Source organism: Abramis brama, assembly GCF_963993115.1.
Source record: "Abramis brama genome assembly, chromosome: 4".
In the NCBI taxonomy this organism is placed as follows: domain Eukaryota; kingdom Metazoa; phylum Chordata; class Actinopteri; order Cypriniformes; family Leuciscidae; genus Abramis; species Abramis brama.
The window spans coordinates 23,477,042-23,494,817 of record NC_139966.1 but is presented as its reverse complement, the minus strand read 5'-3'; the positions used below and the strand labels follow the sequence as shown (position 1 = coordinate 23,494,817).

At 40.5% G+C, this 17,776-nt stretch overlaps 1 protein-coding gene across 1 annotated transcript in view; it reads left to right on the top strand.

Annotated features, from left to right (window-relative positions):
* Nucleotides 1-16,750: 16,750 nt before the first annotated feature.
* Nucleotides 16,751-17,776, top strand: part of LOC311082104 (uncharacterized protein) — a gene marked incomplete at its 3' end in the record, with an annotated part of 1,702 nt that continues 676 nt past the window's right edge. The window contains exons 1-3 of the mRNA XM_084112848.1: nucleotides 16,751-17,155; nucleotides 17,249-17,296; nucleotides 17,390-17,776. The exon at nucleotides 17,390-17,776 is cut by the window's right edge and continues 676 nt beyond it. Coding sequence (XP_083968974.1) covers nucleotides 16,971-17,155; nucleotides 17,249-17,296; nucleotides 17,390-17,776 — 620 coding nt within the window. The 5' untranslated portion in view covers nucleotides 16,751-16,970. The remainder of the gene's footprint in view (nucleotides 17,156-17,248; nucleotides 17,297-17,389) is intronic.

Below are 17,776 nucleotides of genomic sequence, written 5' to 3'. Positions count from 1 at the left end.
AACCCCGCCCCCGCTGGAGATGAGGAAGGTTGGATGAACCCGGATGCTAGAGAATCAGAAATATATTTCTCCATAGCCTCCCTCTCCGGAACCGAGAGTGAATAAATCTTGCCTTTAGGCGGAGACTTACCTGACAGTAAATCTATAGCACAGTCGTAGGGACGGTGCGGAGGAAGAGAAGCAGCCCTTGACTTACTGAACACTTCCCTCAGGTCACGGTACTCCGCGGGCACGTTTGATAAATCCACTGCTTCCTCCTGCAATACAGGAACAGAGACAACAGAACAGGCAGACACAAGACAAGAACTATGACATTCAGTGCTCCAGGCTGATATGGTTCTTTGTTTCCAGTCAATGCGGGGGTTGTGTTTCTTGAGCCAGGGGTGACCCAATACAATGGGGGTGTGATGGGAGTCCGTGATGTAGAATGATATTGTCTCTGCGTGATTTCCTGAGATGATGAGTGTAATGTTCTCGGTGGCCTGGGAGATGGTGGGTAGTGACTGTCCATTGAGTGCATGTACGGTGATGCTCTGGGGGAGTGTTCTGAGTGGGATTTGAAGCTGAAGTGCAAAGGTGCGATCCATAAAATTACCTTCTGCCCCGGAGTCCACCAGTGCCTCTCCCTCTCCTCCCGGGAAAGCCGAGCTCGACCCACCTGCATGGGCTCGGGATCGGAGGGACCGACCGCGTCCATGCCGCTGGATCGCTGATGTTCCACCCCCCCACGAGGCAGGCTGGGTGGAGCGCGTGGTCCGACCCGGGCTAGTCGAGCGTCCACCCTCAGAGCCAGATCGATAAGTCCATTCAGTGAGGGGGGTAGATCCAGGGCGTAGATCTCCCTCTGGACGCGGTCAGCCAGCCCATGCAGGAACCTATCCCACTGCGCTTCCTCGTTCCAGCGACACTCGGCCGCCAGGGTCTTAAACTCGATGGCATAATCAGATACCGAACGCTCTTGCTGGCGTAGCTCTGATAAGACCCTGGCAGCCTCTCTCCCCGCGACCGCGCGGTCAAAAACTCTCCTCATCTCCGAGGAGAGCTCCTGGAACGAGGAACAGCATGGTTCTTGATTTTCCCACACCGCCGTTCCCCCATAGTGCCGCTCTCCCAGTCAATAATGTGAGAACGAAGGCCACCTTCGTCTCTTCCCTCTCAAATGTCCGTGGCTGGAGAGCAAAGTGCATGCTGCATCGAGTCAAAAACGGCCGGCAAAAGTTAGGCTCACCAGAGTAGGGCTCAGGCGTAGGAAGGCGTGGCTCCGACTGGGAGGCGGTCATCGGTGGTGTGGGAGGGACGGGCGGTGCGGCTGGCGCAGCGGGAGGTTGCAGCTGTTGAAAACGCTGGGTCAGCTCGGACACCTGCGTGACGAGAGCCTGAATCGCGCGCGCCGCATCCCCTTGCTGACGGTCTTGGGCGTCCATCCTTTGAATACTTGCACGAACAAAGTCATCCATTGTAGCTGCGGCGCCACCTGCTGCTTCCATCAACTGGTCGGATTGTTCTGTCATGATAGAACAGACAGGAAACAGTTTGCAGGTGCTCAAAAACGTTTAATATCTCAAATGGTCAGAAAACAGTTCAGGAACAAAGAAGGGCGGCGACTCAGGCTCGTGCAGGGACTTAAGATGGTCTGTGGTGCTCTGGTGCTGTGATGTGCAGAATCCCGATCCCGGTGAAGTGCGGTGTATCCAAAGACAAGGAACAAGACGGCAAGAAGACAAGGCAGGCGAAACACAGACACGGCAACTTCACAGGACGGCGACTTCACAGGAACACGGAACAGCAACACAGGACCTCAACAAACAATCCGACACTGGAACAGATAATGGTGTGAGTATATGTAGGCAATGGGAATGAACAGCAGCTGTGAACAGTGATTGAGATGATGATGATCAGCTGGAGCGCTGACAGACACGTGAGCGGGACGACGCCCACTCACACACACAACAACAATGACACGAGACAAGAAGGAAACAATGCATTCAACAACCGTGACACATGCTGCTGATATATTATTGTAGCAGAGTTTGTGCTGAATACAGTGTAATTAGACTTTAGCCATGAACATGTCACAAGTAACAGAAATAAGCACAAATGTCAGAGCATGTCAGAACACCTCCAGGGCCCAGAAAACAGCACAGACCCCAGAGGGTTAAGTGAAAAAACAGCATATAAGGGAAATTCTAAGTGTTTATGATGTTTCACTTAAAGAAATCCTTAAGTAACACTACCTTCAGTATTCACTAATTTCATTAATGCAAAACATTAATTTCAGGGACATTGTGAGTCACAGGCTAATGTTTTTTGTACAGCTTTACCAGTTTTTTAAATGACACTGACACCATTATATGAGAACTGAACTGAGCTGGAGAATGACATCACTGTTTTCTCCAGAGCGGCTGTATAGATAATGAACTAAAATAATATTTTTTTCTACAACAGAAATGAACCATCACTGAACTCACTTAAGCTGGACTATGACTCTATCATGCATGCCTATGAAAGATGATCGAGCCATTAGGAATAGGTTTGGGGCAGGACGACCCACAGGTGCAGCCATAGCGTGGTGACCTATTTGATTGATCAGATACGTAGTTGACGTTGTAACACACATGCTCGGTGGTATATTTTGATGATGTCATAAGCGCACACTGTTGTAAGGCTGGAAGCTTACGCTGCTATTTTGAACCAATAATCGTGACAAAAGGCAGTTGAAGGATGACATGTATAATTCAAATATTTATCTGACTCCAATATAATAAATCTGACTCCATTAAAGTTGTTGTTATTCTTTAACCTCTTATTCTTTAAAGGTAAAGGTCTTTCTTAGAACTGATAGGAAAACGTAGGATTTAACCTGAACTTTTGGATAACGAAGGTTAAAATCACTTTAGCTTTCAACGTAATCAGTGATAAAAGGAAAGATTCTCAAAACCTTTAAAGCAGGCAAAGTTATTTATTAAGTTACAGGTTTAAATATACAGACAGTAGAATGGAACAACATACTGTATAGAAACTTAGTTGTAACAAATAAACCACTGTTGTGCAGAAGAGGCCGTAAAAGCCTTTCTTGAATTATGAGGTTACGCACCTGTGTGCGGGAGTGGCAGAGTTAAAGCCTTTCTCCTAGATCAACAGTTAACTTTCCTTCTTATACCCTGAGCAAAGCATTGTTAAACATGAGTGGAATACCAACACCAAACCCAACCGACAGGAAACCAAAAGATGAGGCAAATGGGTAGTGATCAAGAGGGGGAGAAGAACATTAATATTCTCCTCATTGCATGTTTAACCAATAGTTCCTAGATTGTACATTAGGATACTTTAATATCTCTATTAAGTTCACCACCATTCATTTCAGTTTATAAGCTGTCAGATGAGACCAAACATGGCATAGTTACATATTAGAACACAGTAGTAAATAAACAGTATGTAGTTGAAAGCATCTACAGTACTGTATGTCCTGTGAAGCAAATGGTACAGACATGTCATTGAGGTGCAAACGACTCTGTCTCTCTCGACAGAACCATCCTGTGCCTGGAGTGTCCCAACAGTCCTCAATCAGCATATTGATGAATCCCTTGCACTACATAACCATTAGCATACTGTGATGATGAAGGCCATTGTGCCATGTTTAATTCAAATGTATATGTCACCACCCTGAGGAGCTACCCCGTACCCAAGAAAAGGCAGACAACAAGAATTCTAAAATTGACACGTTTATTTATTTATTTGTTTAAAATGAATGTCTCTAAAACGGTGCAAGCCTCTTCACTGGACTCAGACGGAGGATGGCGGTGAGTATACTTACAGCTTTAGCAGGCTCTTCACTTCACAGCTTTAGCAGGCTCTTCACTGGACTCAGACGGAGAGTGGAGGGTATGTATAACTCACAGCTTTAGCAGGCTCTTCACTGGACTCAGACAGAGGATGGAGAGTACATATAACTCACAGCTTTAGCAGGCTCTTCACTGGACTCAGACAGAGGATGGAGAGTACATATAACTCACAGCTTTAGCAGGCTCTTCACTGGACTCAGACAGAGGATGGAGAGTACATATAACTCACAGCTTTAGCAGGCTCTTCACTGGACTCAGACAGAGGATGGAGGGTACGTATAACTCACAGCTTTAGCAGGCTCTTCACTGGACTCAGACAGAGGATGGAGGGTACGTATAACTCACAGCTTTAGCAGGCTCTTCACTGGACTCAGACAGAGGATGGAGGGTATGTATAACTCACAGCTTTAGCAGGCTCTTCACTGGACTCAGACAGAGGATGGAGGGTACATATAACTCACAGCTTTAGCAGGCTCTTCACTGGACTCAGACAGAGGATGGAGGGTACGTATAACTCACAGCTTTAGCAGGCTCTTCACTGGACTCAGACAGAGGATGGAGGGTACGTATAACTCACAGCTTTAGCAGGCTCTTCACTGGACTCAGACAGAGGATGGAGAGTGCACTAAAATAATTCCCACGGCGGTAAATTGCGGGTGTGTATTTGCAGCCTCTTACCGCTAAGAGGCGCTACAATCACAGACGTCGCAAAGTGTCAGTTTATTCTCTATTGCGTAATCTGCCGCCGCGCCGCGGCTCATTGAGAGCGATTGAAAGCTGGTAGCAAATCAATTCAAATGAAACACTGAACGAATTCATAATCACAATACTGAAATTACTGAAATTAAATTGAATAAATTGAATAATGAAAAAAAAATTCAACATAAAACATTGCAATAGAAAAATATTAAGCCACATCAATAAGGCTTTGTAAGAGCATAAGAGTTAAGCATTAGTTTAACTGTATTCAGACGGTAGCTCTGTGGTCAATGCAACAACATGAGCTTCAAGCTTCAAGGAACTTCTAGCGCTCTGAGATCGAATCTCAGTGTAGCCGACAGTGTTTGTTTTTCCGTTCTTAATGCTTAAATATGTATCTGTTTATTAAAGTCAATCTTGTTTAATTATCAATTGTATATTACAACATAAATTTGCTACATTCCAGTTGAGCCGCTGCAAAGACGATCACAACTGATGAAGGAAGACTGTCAACCGATTGCACCAGAAAATTAAGATGATGAAGCTCGTCTTTAATCTGCTCTTTTTTTTTTTTTTTGTGAATCATTCACGAGATTGAGATGACTGACAGTGATACCCGGCCATAGCAACGGAAGACATTTTTCAAAACAGATCGAACAAATCAGAAAAATACTTTCAATACAGTAGGCCTATTGCATTTACATTTAGTCATTTAGCAGACACTTTTATCCAAAGCGACTTACAAATTAGGACTAGATTAAACGAGTCATCATGAAGAGGCAAAAACAAAAACAACGCAAGAAGTGCTCAAGATACGAAGTTCAGGCATTATTCAGAGTAGCATAAGCCCGATAAGTGAGGTTTTAGAGGGAAAGGGGAGTTGTTGTTTTTTTTCATGCGGTTAAGTGCTCACGGAAGAGATGGGTTTTCAGCTGTCTCTTGAAGGTTGTCAGGGATTCTGCATTGCGGATGAGGGTGGGGAGAGCGTTCCACCAGCATGGAACTGTGAATGAGAATGTTCTGGAAAGTGATTTTGTGGCTCTCTGTGATGGAACCACGAGACGTCGCTCGTTGACCGATCGTAGGCTTCTGGTAGGGATGTAGGTTCGTAGTAGTGAGTGAAAGTAGGAGGGAGCTGAGCCTGTGATAGATCTGTAAGCGAGTGTCAATGCCTTGAACTTGATGCGAGCAGCGAGAGGTAGCCAGTGCAGAGAGATGAACAGAGGAGTGACGTGGGCCCTCTTGGGCTCGTTGAAGACAAGACGAGCTGCAGCGTTCTGGATCATCTGTAGAGGTTTGGTTGCACATGATGGAAGTCCAGCCAGAAGACCATTGCAGTAGTCAAGCCTAGAAATGACCAGGGCCTGGACGAGAAGTTACGTTGCATGCTCAGTTAGGAAAGGCCTGATCTTCCTGATGTTGTGCAGTGCAAACCTGCATGATCGAGCTGTCTTTGAAATGTGATCTGTGAAGGTCAGCTGGTCATCAAGTGTTACTCCAAGATTTCTGACCGACCTTGATGGGGTGATTGATGATGAATCTAGCTGGATAGTGAAGTTGTGCTGTAGAGATGGATTGGCAGGGAGGACGAGAAGCTCAGTCTTTGGCAGGTTGAGCTGTAGGTGATGTTCCTTCATCCATGCCGAGATGTCCGCCAGACAGCTTGAGACCCGTGCAGCTACTGTGGGATCATCTGGTTGAAATGAGAGGAAGAGCTGTGTGTCATCAGCATAGCAGTGGTAGGAGAAGCCGTGTGCTTGTATGATGTGTCCCAGTGATGTGGTGTAGATGGAGAAGAGGAGGGGACCAAGAACTGAACCCTGGGGAACACCTGTGGTCAGTTGATGAGTTCTGGATACCTCGCCTCTCCATGCGACCCTGAAGGACCTACCTGTGAGATAGGACTCAAACCAGTGGAGTGAAGTTCCTGTGATGCCCAGTGATGAGAGGCTGGACAGAGGATCTGATGATTCACAGTGTCGAAGGCAGCAGACAGATCCAGGAGAATGAGGACTGAAGACTTGGAAGCAGCTTTTGCGATCCGTAGGGCTTCTGTGACTGACAGTAGTGCAGTCTCAGTTGAGTGCCGTTTCTTGAAGCCAGATTGGTTGACATCTAGCTGGTTGTTTAGAGACAAGAAGGATGTTAGTTGGTTGAAAACAGCTCTTTCAAGTGTTTTCGCAATGAATGGTAGGAGAGAGATAGGTCTGTAAATAGGTCTATTGCTTTCAATTAAAAAAATAATCAATGAAAATGTAAAATAAAAATAAAATTAATTAAGTTTGAAAACCCATCGCACATTTCAAGGTATAAATAAAGTGTCGGGACAGTTTATTTATTTAAAACAGGGTTGCATCGATAGAGTTTATTCCCTTTGCGATGCAAAATAAGAAACACAGAATCTTATTCTTGCAACATTTTAAACCTCTATTGTCAAAGAAATTGCAGCTAAGTTAAAGAATTAAAACGGTACTAAACGAAAATAGTTCAAAGCAACATAAATAAAGAACAGCCGTTTTTCTTTGCCTCTCTCTCGCGCTGGATCGTTTTTAGTAAGTTTCTTTTGTCTCCCACTGCGCGCGCCGGGTCTTTCTCGAAATTAAACATTTCAGGGTAAAAACACACCATACAGCTGATAATACTATGTCGCTGCATGTCATCCACACAAATCACGAAAGAAAAAAACTGTAACAAATAGCCTTTGTTGCTTCAAAGATACAGCATGCCTTGCTGAATTCACCTTACAATAAAACGAGGTTGATCGCGAATTAAAGAGCTCTGTATCTGCTAAATTGAAATTGTGTGTGGAAAACCTTTAAATACAACCAATAAAACTACAATGTTTATAATTTAATGAGATATAGGGCCTACATATGAACTTTTGGAGATCTTTGCCTGCTCATCAGGCTGGCTTTCCGACACTCTCCATATGAAAGACGGAACATTAACACCTCTTGTCCTGCACCCCCACGATAAAGCATGCTGCCTTCTCCAAACCCCCCACAGGCTATCCGAGTTTGCAAAACAAAACAAAGAGTTTGCAATTCACACTTAAATCTCTATTCTAGACATTAGCAATAGGCTATTCAAGTGTTGATAATGAAGGAATTAAATAATTTAGGCTATGTAGTAATATTTCTGTCATAAATGTTTATTACTAAATATTTAATTAGGCATATTTCAATAATTGAAGAATTAAAACGCTACTTCAGTTTGGGCCAGCTTTTTCCAAGCAAAACTAAATACAATCTTCGAACGCATGTTCATTTGTTGTCATGAACAAAATGTTCAACTCAATATTAAATTCCACAGGGATCTTTGAATCCTTACAACCAGGGTGCGATTTGTGAATAAAGTTTTTTTTATTTTTTTATTCAAATAAATTTCGAACCACAGTGCTTCGTGCTGCTGTTAAACTAAATAACATTTATAGAATAATTATGAACTTAAATGAAACAATATCGCAACATTGACAAAGAGGCCTACATTTATTTGATCTGTTTTTACAATTTAATTCAGGGCGATTTAGCCTACATTTAATATTTAATTTGAGCGATATTTTCACCCAGTCCTTCCTTTCCTCATTGGGAAGCCATCACATGATAGCTAAACATGTTTGAGTAGATCCTCTGTACCTCTCGGTTTCATATGGATTTCATAATCAGGCTTTTGACATAGCCGATTCATTTTTGTGATGCGCAGTTCCCGGAGACAGAGACAGACAAACTTTTGTCGTCAGCCTAATATGAATAAAAGTTTACAGTTTTGAACGATGTAGGCTATACTCTACTCTTATCTGTATGACGAAAAACTACAGAGTATAGCCTATTAAGTTATTTTTTTTGATCAAGGTCTCTTTTATTTTCAAAGATAACAAACAAAAGATATACAATACACACATCAAATAGTCAAGTCTAGTTCCTGTCCATACAAACAACCCAAACAGCTCCCCAATGCCCCCCACCCACATGTACTGGACCCCAACAAATTTCCATGCATCCAGACATACTCAGATATGAGTCTGCAGATTCATACATATATAATTCAAATATCTAAAAAAAAAGAAAAAAAAAAAGAATAAATATACACACATATTTACACATAAAAAAAAAAAAGATAAATGCACACACAATTGGGTTACATAGATATGTTAGTAGCTGCCGTGCCTTCTACAAAGGAGATAAAAGGCTGCCAAATTGTATAGAATTTTCTAGTGGACCCTCTTACAGTGTATCTAATTTTTTCTAAGTGAACATAACTCATAACCTCCCTGATCCATTGGTCATATGTTGGGGGGAGAGCATCTTTCCATTTAAACAGAATAAGCCTCCTAGCCAACAAAGAGCTGAAGGCCATCATGTTTAGGTGGCGCCCAGAAAAGGTGGCATCTACCGGAGCCACACCAAACAATGAAATCAAAGGAGATGGATGTATTGTTCGCCCACATATTTCAGAGAATGTCTCAAAGATGGACTGCCAAAAATTATGCAACTTAGGGCACAACCAAAACATGTGTAATAGTGTGGCAGGAGCCTGTTTGCACCGATCACACGTAGGATCAATACCCGTCTTAATTCTAGACAATCTATCCTTGGTCCAGTGAAGACGGTGCACTATTTTTAACTGAACCACAGCATGTCTGAGGCATATAGAGGAAGAGTAGATGCGCTGTATAATTTTTTGCCAGGTTTCTTCTGAAAACGTTTCATCTAGGTCTGTTTCCCATTTAATTCTAAGGCAATTGAGACTATTCATGTTATGCGTATTGAGCAATGCATAAATTCTGCCTATTACTTGTTTTATGTTAACTTTACATTTTAAAATTGTTTCGAGCAGAGATTCAGAAGGGCTCAATGGGAAACAGTCAGAGTTAGAGGCCACAAAACCTCTAAGCTGAAGATACCTGAAGAAATGCGATTTATGAAGACCATACTTCTGTTGCAATTGTATAAAACTGGCAAATCTATTCCTAATGTAGAGGTCAGATAATGTACCTATCCCATTTCTTGCCCAAACACTAAAAGCTTCATCCATCATTGATGGGACAAACATATGATTCTTTATCAATGGTGCATCAAGTGAAAGATCAGTGAGATTAAAGGTCCTTCTAAACTGGTTCCATGTTTTAATTGAATGGATAACTGGATTAGTGGTGAAGGCTGAGATAGGCTGTTTGAAAGGTAATTTGGAACATAATAAAGCTGCTGGGGAGGTAGCTCCAATGGATGTCCTCTCTAACACCATCCAAACAGTACTATTGACATCCGTGAAATCATTTCTCAACCAATACAGCAGTGCTCTTATATTAGCAGCCCAATGGTAATACATAAAATTTGTAAGTGCCATACCACCCATTGCGCGGGGCCTCTGTAATATATTTTTATTAATCCTGGGCTGCCTTTAATGCCATATAAAGGATGTAATCGGTCTGTTTAAACTGGAAAAAAAGATTTTGTTAGATAAAGAGGAAGACATTGAAACAAATATAAAAACTTAGGGAGAATATTCATCTTAATCGTATTGATCCTCCCTCCTAAGGAGAGAGGCAGAGGGTCCCAACGCTCAAGGTCTTGTTTAAGCCTGCTTAAGAGAGGATGATAATTAGCCTTAAAAAGATCCTTGTGGTTACGTGTGACCCATATACCTAAATATTAAATTTTTTTAGGGCTAAATTTAAAAGGGGTTGATCCAAGATATGATCTGTTTACAGAAGAAATAGGCATAAGTTCACTTTTCTGAAAGTTAACTTTATAACCAGATATTTTTCCAAACTTTGTGAGTAACCTCGATAGTTCAGGAAGACTGGAGAGGGGGTCCGATATGAATAATAACATGTCATCTGCATAAAGTGACACTTTATGCTCTGAACCTGCCCGGTGTATCCCCTTGATGGTGGGGCACTGCTTCAGGGCTAATGCGAGTGGCTCAAGTGCAATGGCAAACAAAAGTGGTGAAAGAGGACACCCCTGTCTCGTGCCCCGCTTCAACTCAAAGTAGCACGGATAAGTTATTATTGGTGCGTATCGCAGCCTCTGGGAACGTGTATAGGAGTCTGATCCAGGAGATGAATTTAGGGCCAAAATGAAACACTTCTAAATTCTTGAAAAGATAGTCCCACTCCACCCTATCGAACGCTTTTTCAGCGTCGAGTGACAACATCACTTCAATATTGCCAGGATCATGTGGAGTGGGACAATATAGGATATTAAAAAGACGCCTGATATTGAAAAATTAATAGCGATTTTTTATAAATCCTGTCTGATCAGACGAAATAATTGAGGGAATAATGTTTTCAAGACGACGCGCCAAAATTTTGGCAAGAATCTTTGCATCTGTATTCAGCAACGAGATAGGGCGGTATGAACCACAATCAAGGGGATTTTTATCCTTTTTAATGTTGTGGCCAAAACAATAACTAACAAAACAGCATCAGGCATAAGAAACATTCAAAGTCAATTTGTATTAAAGAGAAGAAGTTTTATTCTCTTTAAGAGGTTTGTTCACAAAAATACCACGACAGCTACCTCGTGATAGGAACAAGACCTGACCACACAGAAAAACAGACGGTCTTTTATACCTATAGTCTCTTCTCCTTTAACTTTCCGCTCCCCCAATGAACCAGATCTAGCTGGATCTAAGAGGTACAGTGGTCTTTCTAAGTGGTCGTTCTCACCCCCGTGAGGTCAAAGCCAGATAACCCGTCTACCTTTTGTTGAAATGAATGGCCCTTCTGGCCCCCCTCTGTGTTTTATTGCTCTCCCACCTGTATGGCCGAAAAGTCTTTGTTTGTAGCCTGAATACAAATTATCCATACTAAAAGAGTTCGAAGGCTCATCTGACCATTTGTTTTACTGTGTGTCTTTTTGTTCCCGTCACAAACATGCATGCATACATACATACATGCATCCCAGGAGAGAAAAACACATGATTGAATTGAAAGAAAACCCACACAATGTTTAAGGAAATAAATAGGGAAACAGTAAAACTATTCATTTTTTCCACAACATTAATTAATAGAGAGATTACTGCTTGACGCGTGGTTGGGGGCAAAGAATTGGTGGCTAAAGATTCTTCAAATACTAAAAATAACAGAGGAGATAACTGGTCAGAAAACTTTTTGAAAAATTCGGTTGAGAAGCCATCTGGGCCAGGAGATTTGCCACTTTGCATGGCACCGATTTCTGACACTACAGTAGGTGGACAACCAGAATGCCTATTACCGCCGCGCCGGCCGCCGCGGCGAAATCACCGCGGCAAAAATAAACCAGCCGCATTTCAAAGTCGTTCCCGAAATGACCGCCAGGTGGCGCAAAGGGACATTGTGCAAAACAGCAGCAATTGCCGTATTTTAAAATTTAAGTGGGTTAAATATAAAACCCTAAGCCTAATAGTCATATTTTTCATATATATAGATAGGCCTATTAGGCTACAACAGAATAGAACCAAAGATATAATCAATTTTAGAACTGAAAAAATAGAATCAAAAGTTAAAAATAGAGACGATATTAGGAGCAATGACGCTTAATATTTTTACTATTCTATTCTAAATGAAGAGCTCTCGTGAGCGATACAATTGCATAGTAATTTATAGTGATTTCAAAACCAGTCGCTTTGTTCAAAAATCAGTTTTTATTCTGGCATGTTGAATGGGCGTTAGAATTTTTTTTTAGATTTATTAGATTTAGATTTTAGATTTCGTTAGATTTATTTTTCTCATAACAGCTAAAATAACTTAATATATGCCTTGTCTTAATATGACCTACTTAATATAGGCAATAGGCATTTCATAGCCTATAAAATAAATTAGCAAAACTTGGCCACTAAATAGGCCTATTTAATTTTCAATTATTTTAATTATCACAATTAAAGTTTTAATTTTATTAAATTGAACAAGCGCAACAATCAGCATTTAATCAAATATTCTAAAAAAAAAAGTATTATTAATAATAATAATGTTATTTCAACATAATATTTCGTTTTTTCGACATAATCTATGTGTGCGTGCAACAGGCAAGATGTGTATTTGTAAATCCGGTGATGCGTGCATTGATTTGTATCAATAAACTAGTGTTTTCTGACAGTGTCGACTGCAAAGATGAAGTTGACGATCGCCATATTTGTATTGAACGCACCTAGAGAGAAATGCACATGAAGACATAAACAGAGAGTAGCCTTTTTCTTTTCGTTTTGAATTATTTCGTTTGAAGACATTTCAAGCTTTGTGTATTTGATGTATTTATCATGTCTGTGTGAGGCATACGCTGAGTTTCGTTAAGTTGGAGGATGAGATGCGCTCCAGCTGACGTGCAATGCAAGTGACCGCGCGGGCGCCTCCATCATTAGTGTCTTTTATAGTTGCTTCTCTTACCTATTAAATACAGACAATTGGTTGATGAAAATTTGATTAAAATTAAGATACAATTTATAGAAAACGAAATTCACTTTAAAGAAAGGTTTTCTACTAAACAAAACTTAATGAAGTGGTCAAAATCATGTCTGACCCACTCCATATCCATCTCTCGATATAATGCATCCTATCTTACTCGTGCTGTTCACTTTTCATATTCAACATAGATGAAAGAAAATAACATTATAATATTTTAACAAATATGATACTAAATGAGATTATGTAATGGCTACAACATTATAGTAGGCTTATAGAATCTATTTGTACAAATTGCTGCACATTAATTTAATTAAATGAAACCTTGTAACGAATTCACACTGTAGGGTAGACTGTGTACAGTTGAGACACCTTAAAAAACTTCACAGCAAGCACAAGTTGTGATTTTTGCTGTGCACTTGCATATTAGTCAACTGGGAAGGAAATATAGAGACCAGAGTCAGACCTCTTGGAACTTTAATTGAATACATAGCGTTGGTAAAGCATAGCCTACTGAAATTACATCCCTACAAATTGATTAGGCCCTACTGAAAATAAATGTTTCGAATTTAAGCAAAGTAGCCTAAATGTTAAGACTGTAAGCCCTTTGCTTTTTTAAGGACTCTTATAGCCGACTTTGTCTTAATTTAATTTGTAGAGGATTTTTTTTTAACTCAAACATTAACACTGAAATAAATTAAACTAAATTATTGTAATTTTTTTTGGCACACCACGACGAGTGGCGCTATGCATTGTTCTAAAGCCAGGTTTTATTCTGGCATGTTGAATTAGTGTTCGACAAACGCGGCGGCGCGTTCATTTGAATGAAGAGCGCTTCTCGCTCGTGTGAGCGAACACACACTGGAACGTTAGGCCATAAAGCAACGAGTGAATCGTGGCCGAGTGGTTGAACTTACGTTACGATCATTTAGATGACACGGGTTCGAATCCCGAACTAACTTGGACTACTGGTATTTTTATATTAAGAACAGGCGTTTTTCTTTGCCTCTCGCGCTGGATCTTTTTTTAGTAAGTGCATTTTATAGTCTATTGTTGATGCAGAGAGATTTGTCTAGTTCTAAAACATAGTTTTTTGCTTATAGCCTATTTACAAAATAAAATCACCACGCATTTCCATTTTACACTAAGGAACAAATATTATACAATGACTTTACTTCTGTAGCCTATAATAATTCCAATCGTAATTTCAAAAGCAGTTCTGTAAAAAAATAAAAAAAATAAAAAAATAAATATATATATATATATATATATATATATATATATATATATATATATATATATATATATATACCCACTAAACATTGGACGTCGGATAGACGTGCAGATCAAGTCTATATTGGGTCCGTCGGTCCATGACCAATTCTGGACATCAATTCGACGTCCAAACTAGGTCCACTATTTGGACGTCCAACCATGACCCAACTTGGACGTCATATTTACGTTCAACATTGGACCTTTGAACTGGGTAATTTTTTTCGACGTCCAAACTAGGTCCACTATTTGGACGTCCAACCATGACCCAACTTGGACGTCATATTTACGTTCAACATTGGACCTTTGAACTGGGTAATTTTTTTCGACGTCCAAACTAGGTCCACTATTTGGACGTCCAACCATGACCCAACTTGGACGTCATATTTACGGTCAACATTGGACCTGAACTGGGTAATTTTTTTGGACGTCATTTGGACGTCTATGACAGTGCAGGAAATTTACATGATTATTAATATTTTTTTAATTTACAAATGAAGAGCTCTTTTCCAAAACGCGAGTTTGTCATGTCATTTTGCTGTGTACTGAACCTATTCACTGCTCCATCCACGTTTCCAAATCGCTATATTTAAAATGTACTGCAAGATGCAGTTTCTTTCCAAACCGCGATAAGCGCCGAACCTATTTTTAGCCTAAACGCGAATCAGAAATTATCTCACTCTCTTCGTGTTTGGTGTGAACACATTTATCAACAATTTTGTTATTTGATTTAATAATCATTGTTCAACATGTTTAGAGTGATAACTGAAGTCGCGCACAAAAGTCTAATGCTGTAGCTCAAACAGTAGAGTGTTGGTGCTTGTAACATAAGATCACGAGTTCGATTCCCAGGTAAAGCAAGAATGTGTGTGTGTGTGTGTGTGTGTGTGAAGCCACTGTTTTGTTTGAGCGCACTGAGCGCGATTATTTTTTGAAAAAGACGTATCTAATAAAACACACAATCCACAGCAAGCCGACCCAGTCTCCTTCCTTGTTCCCACAAACAAACTTTTGTGGACGGACGTCAACATTAGACGTGCGGAAGACGTCGAAAAAAGACGTCGCCTGGCGTTACAAAACAACCCCTTCAATGGACCAAATTTGGACGTCCAAAAATTACATGAAAATGACGTCACTAGGACGTCACATTGCGCAGTGGGTATGACGTTTAAATGACAAACAATAAAATCAGAACCAGTATTCTGTTGCGTTCATGGTTCCAGTGGCAGTGATGCATCCACGGCTTTTCAAAGTGTCACAAAGCGTTTTGAGATTGTTTTAAATGAAATATTGAAGTTTATAATGAAGTGTTTTGGCACACCACGACGAGTGGCAAACTCTTTGTTTTGTTTTGCAAACTCAGCTAGCCTGTGGGGGGTTTGGAGAAGGCAATAGTTGCTTTATCTTGGGGGTGCAGGACAGAGGTGTTAATGTTCCGTCTTTCATATGGAGAGTGTCGGAGCCAGCCTGATGATCAGGCAAAGGCAAATTTCTTTTAAGGATTAATCTCAAAATCTCCGAAAGTCCATAGCCTATGTACAGTAGGCCCTATATCTTATTAAATTATATATTGTAGTTTTATTGATTGTATTTAAAGGTTTTCTACACACAATTTCAATTTAGCAGATACAGAGCTCTTTAATTCGCGAACCACCTCGTTTTATTGTAAGGTGAATTCAGCAAGGCATGTTGTATCTTGGAAGGAACAAAAGCTATTTGTTACAGTTTTTTCTTTCGTGATTTGTGTGGATGACACACAGCGACATATACAGTATTATCAGCTGTATGGTGTTTTTTTATGCTGAAATGCTTAATTTCGAGAAAGACCCGGCACGCGCAGTGAGGGAGACCAAACTTACTAAAAAAAGATCCAGCGCGAGAGGCAAAGAAAAACGCCTGTTCTTAATTTATGTTGCTTGGAACTTTTTTCGTTTTGTACCGCTTTCACTTTTTAATTTAGCTGCAATTTCTTTGACAATAGAAATTAAAATGTTGCAAGAATAAGATTCTGTGTTTCTTATTTTGCATCACAAAGGGAATAAACTCAATCGATGCAACCCTGTTTAAATAAATAAACTGTCCCGACACTTTATTCATACCTTGAAATGTGCGATGGGTTTTCAAACTTAATTAATTTTCTTTTTCTTTTACATTTTCATTGTTTATTTTTTAATTGAAAGCAATACTGTATTCGCCTTATTCACCTCGAACGTTCCACCGAGCCTGAGGGGTACACTTACCACTTCCGGGAGTTCTCATTCACAGCGCGAATTCTGTCAGTGCAATGGCGCCTCACTGCTGTGTTCCCAAATGCACTTCATCACACAGGAAAAAATCGAATAGAGGACAAACATTTCACCGTTTCCCAAAAGATCAGGGACTACGTCGACAATGGATAATAAACATCAGAAGGGATCCTGGTCGTAATTTTAAGGTAAGTTTATGTCTGGTGCTCTGAGGCTAAGCCGTCTCCATACGTTAGCTTGTATCGCTAGCTAGGTTAGGACAGAACTAACAAGTTTTAGTAGCTAGATAGATTAAGGCAGAGAGCCAGGTTGTTGAAATATACAGCCTAGTCAAAAATTAGTAGTATGTTATTTAAATCTACCACCACAGATTCACTAGTATAAGCATATTCTGAGTGACCTTGTTTGTATTAGCTTCTAGTCACAAGCTAACCTAGGGAACACATCACATCAGTTTTCATAGCTAGGAGGATGTACATGAGTCAGATTGAGTCTGATCAATAAAATTATACATGTAAAAATGTTTATATGATTGCATTTTATTTGCTGATGCAGATAAACACATACACAAAAGTGTGCTCGGAGCATTTCCTCCCAGACTGCCTTGTGAAAAGCAAGACTGGCATCACCAAGTTGAAACAGGGAGCTGTGCCAACTGTGTTTGCATGGAGTTCTGTCAGATCAGAGAGGAGGAGTGTTGTTAGAACTGCAAGGTAGTATTTAACATTAGATGAATTAAGTTACTAGTTTGTAATGCATTTATTAACTGTGTGTATTGACAGTATTTCTCTGTTGATGATTTCCAGTAATGTTTCCACGGATCTGGATGATCGACATGGTGTGAATGTGTTGAGGTACGTAAAAGATTAATTGGTTACATGAACTGAGCATGAGTATCATTGTAAAACACCTAATGTGTCAATCAATATGTTATCTTATACTTCCAGTGAAGAGACACCCCCTCCGCACCCAGACCATGAATATGCTGCACTGCCTCCCTCACTTCAAGATCAACTTGAGGAAGCCCGCAAGACCATCGGTGATCAAGAACTTTTAATTTTAGAGCTTCAACAAAAACAGTTTTTGATTTCAAATTTTCAAGGTGATGATAAACAGATATCATTTTATACAGGGTTCCCAGATTACGATACATTTAAAGCTGTGTTTATGGCCCTGCAACCTACTGCAGAAAATATGGTGGGATGGAGTCAGGCTCAGCGACTTAAACATTCAAGTGGGGAGGTACTTCGTCAAGGCTTTAGCGCCTCTAAATTGTCCACTATGGACCAGTTTTTTCTTTTTCTTTGTAGGTTGAGGCAGGGATTTCCTGAGCA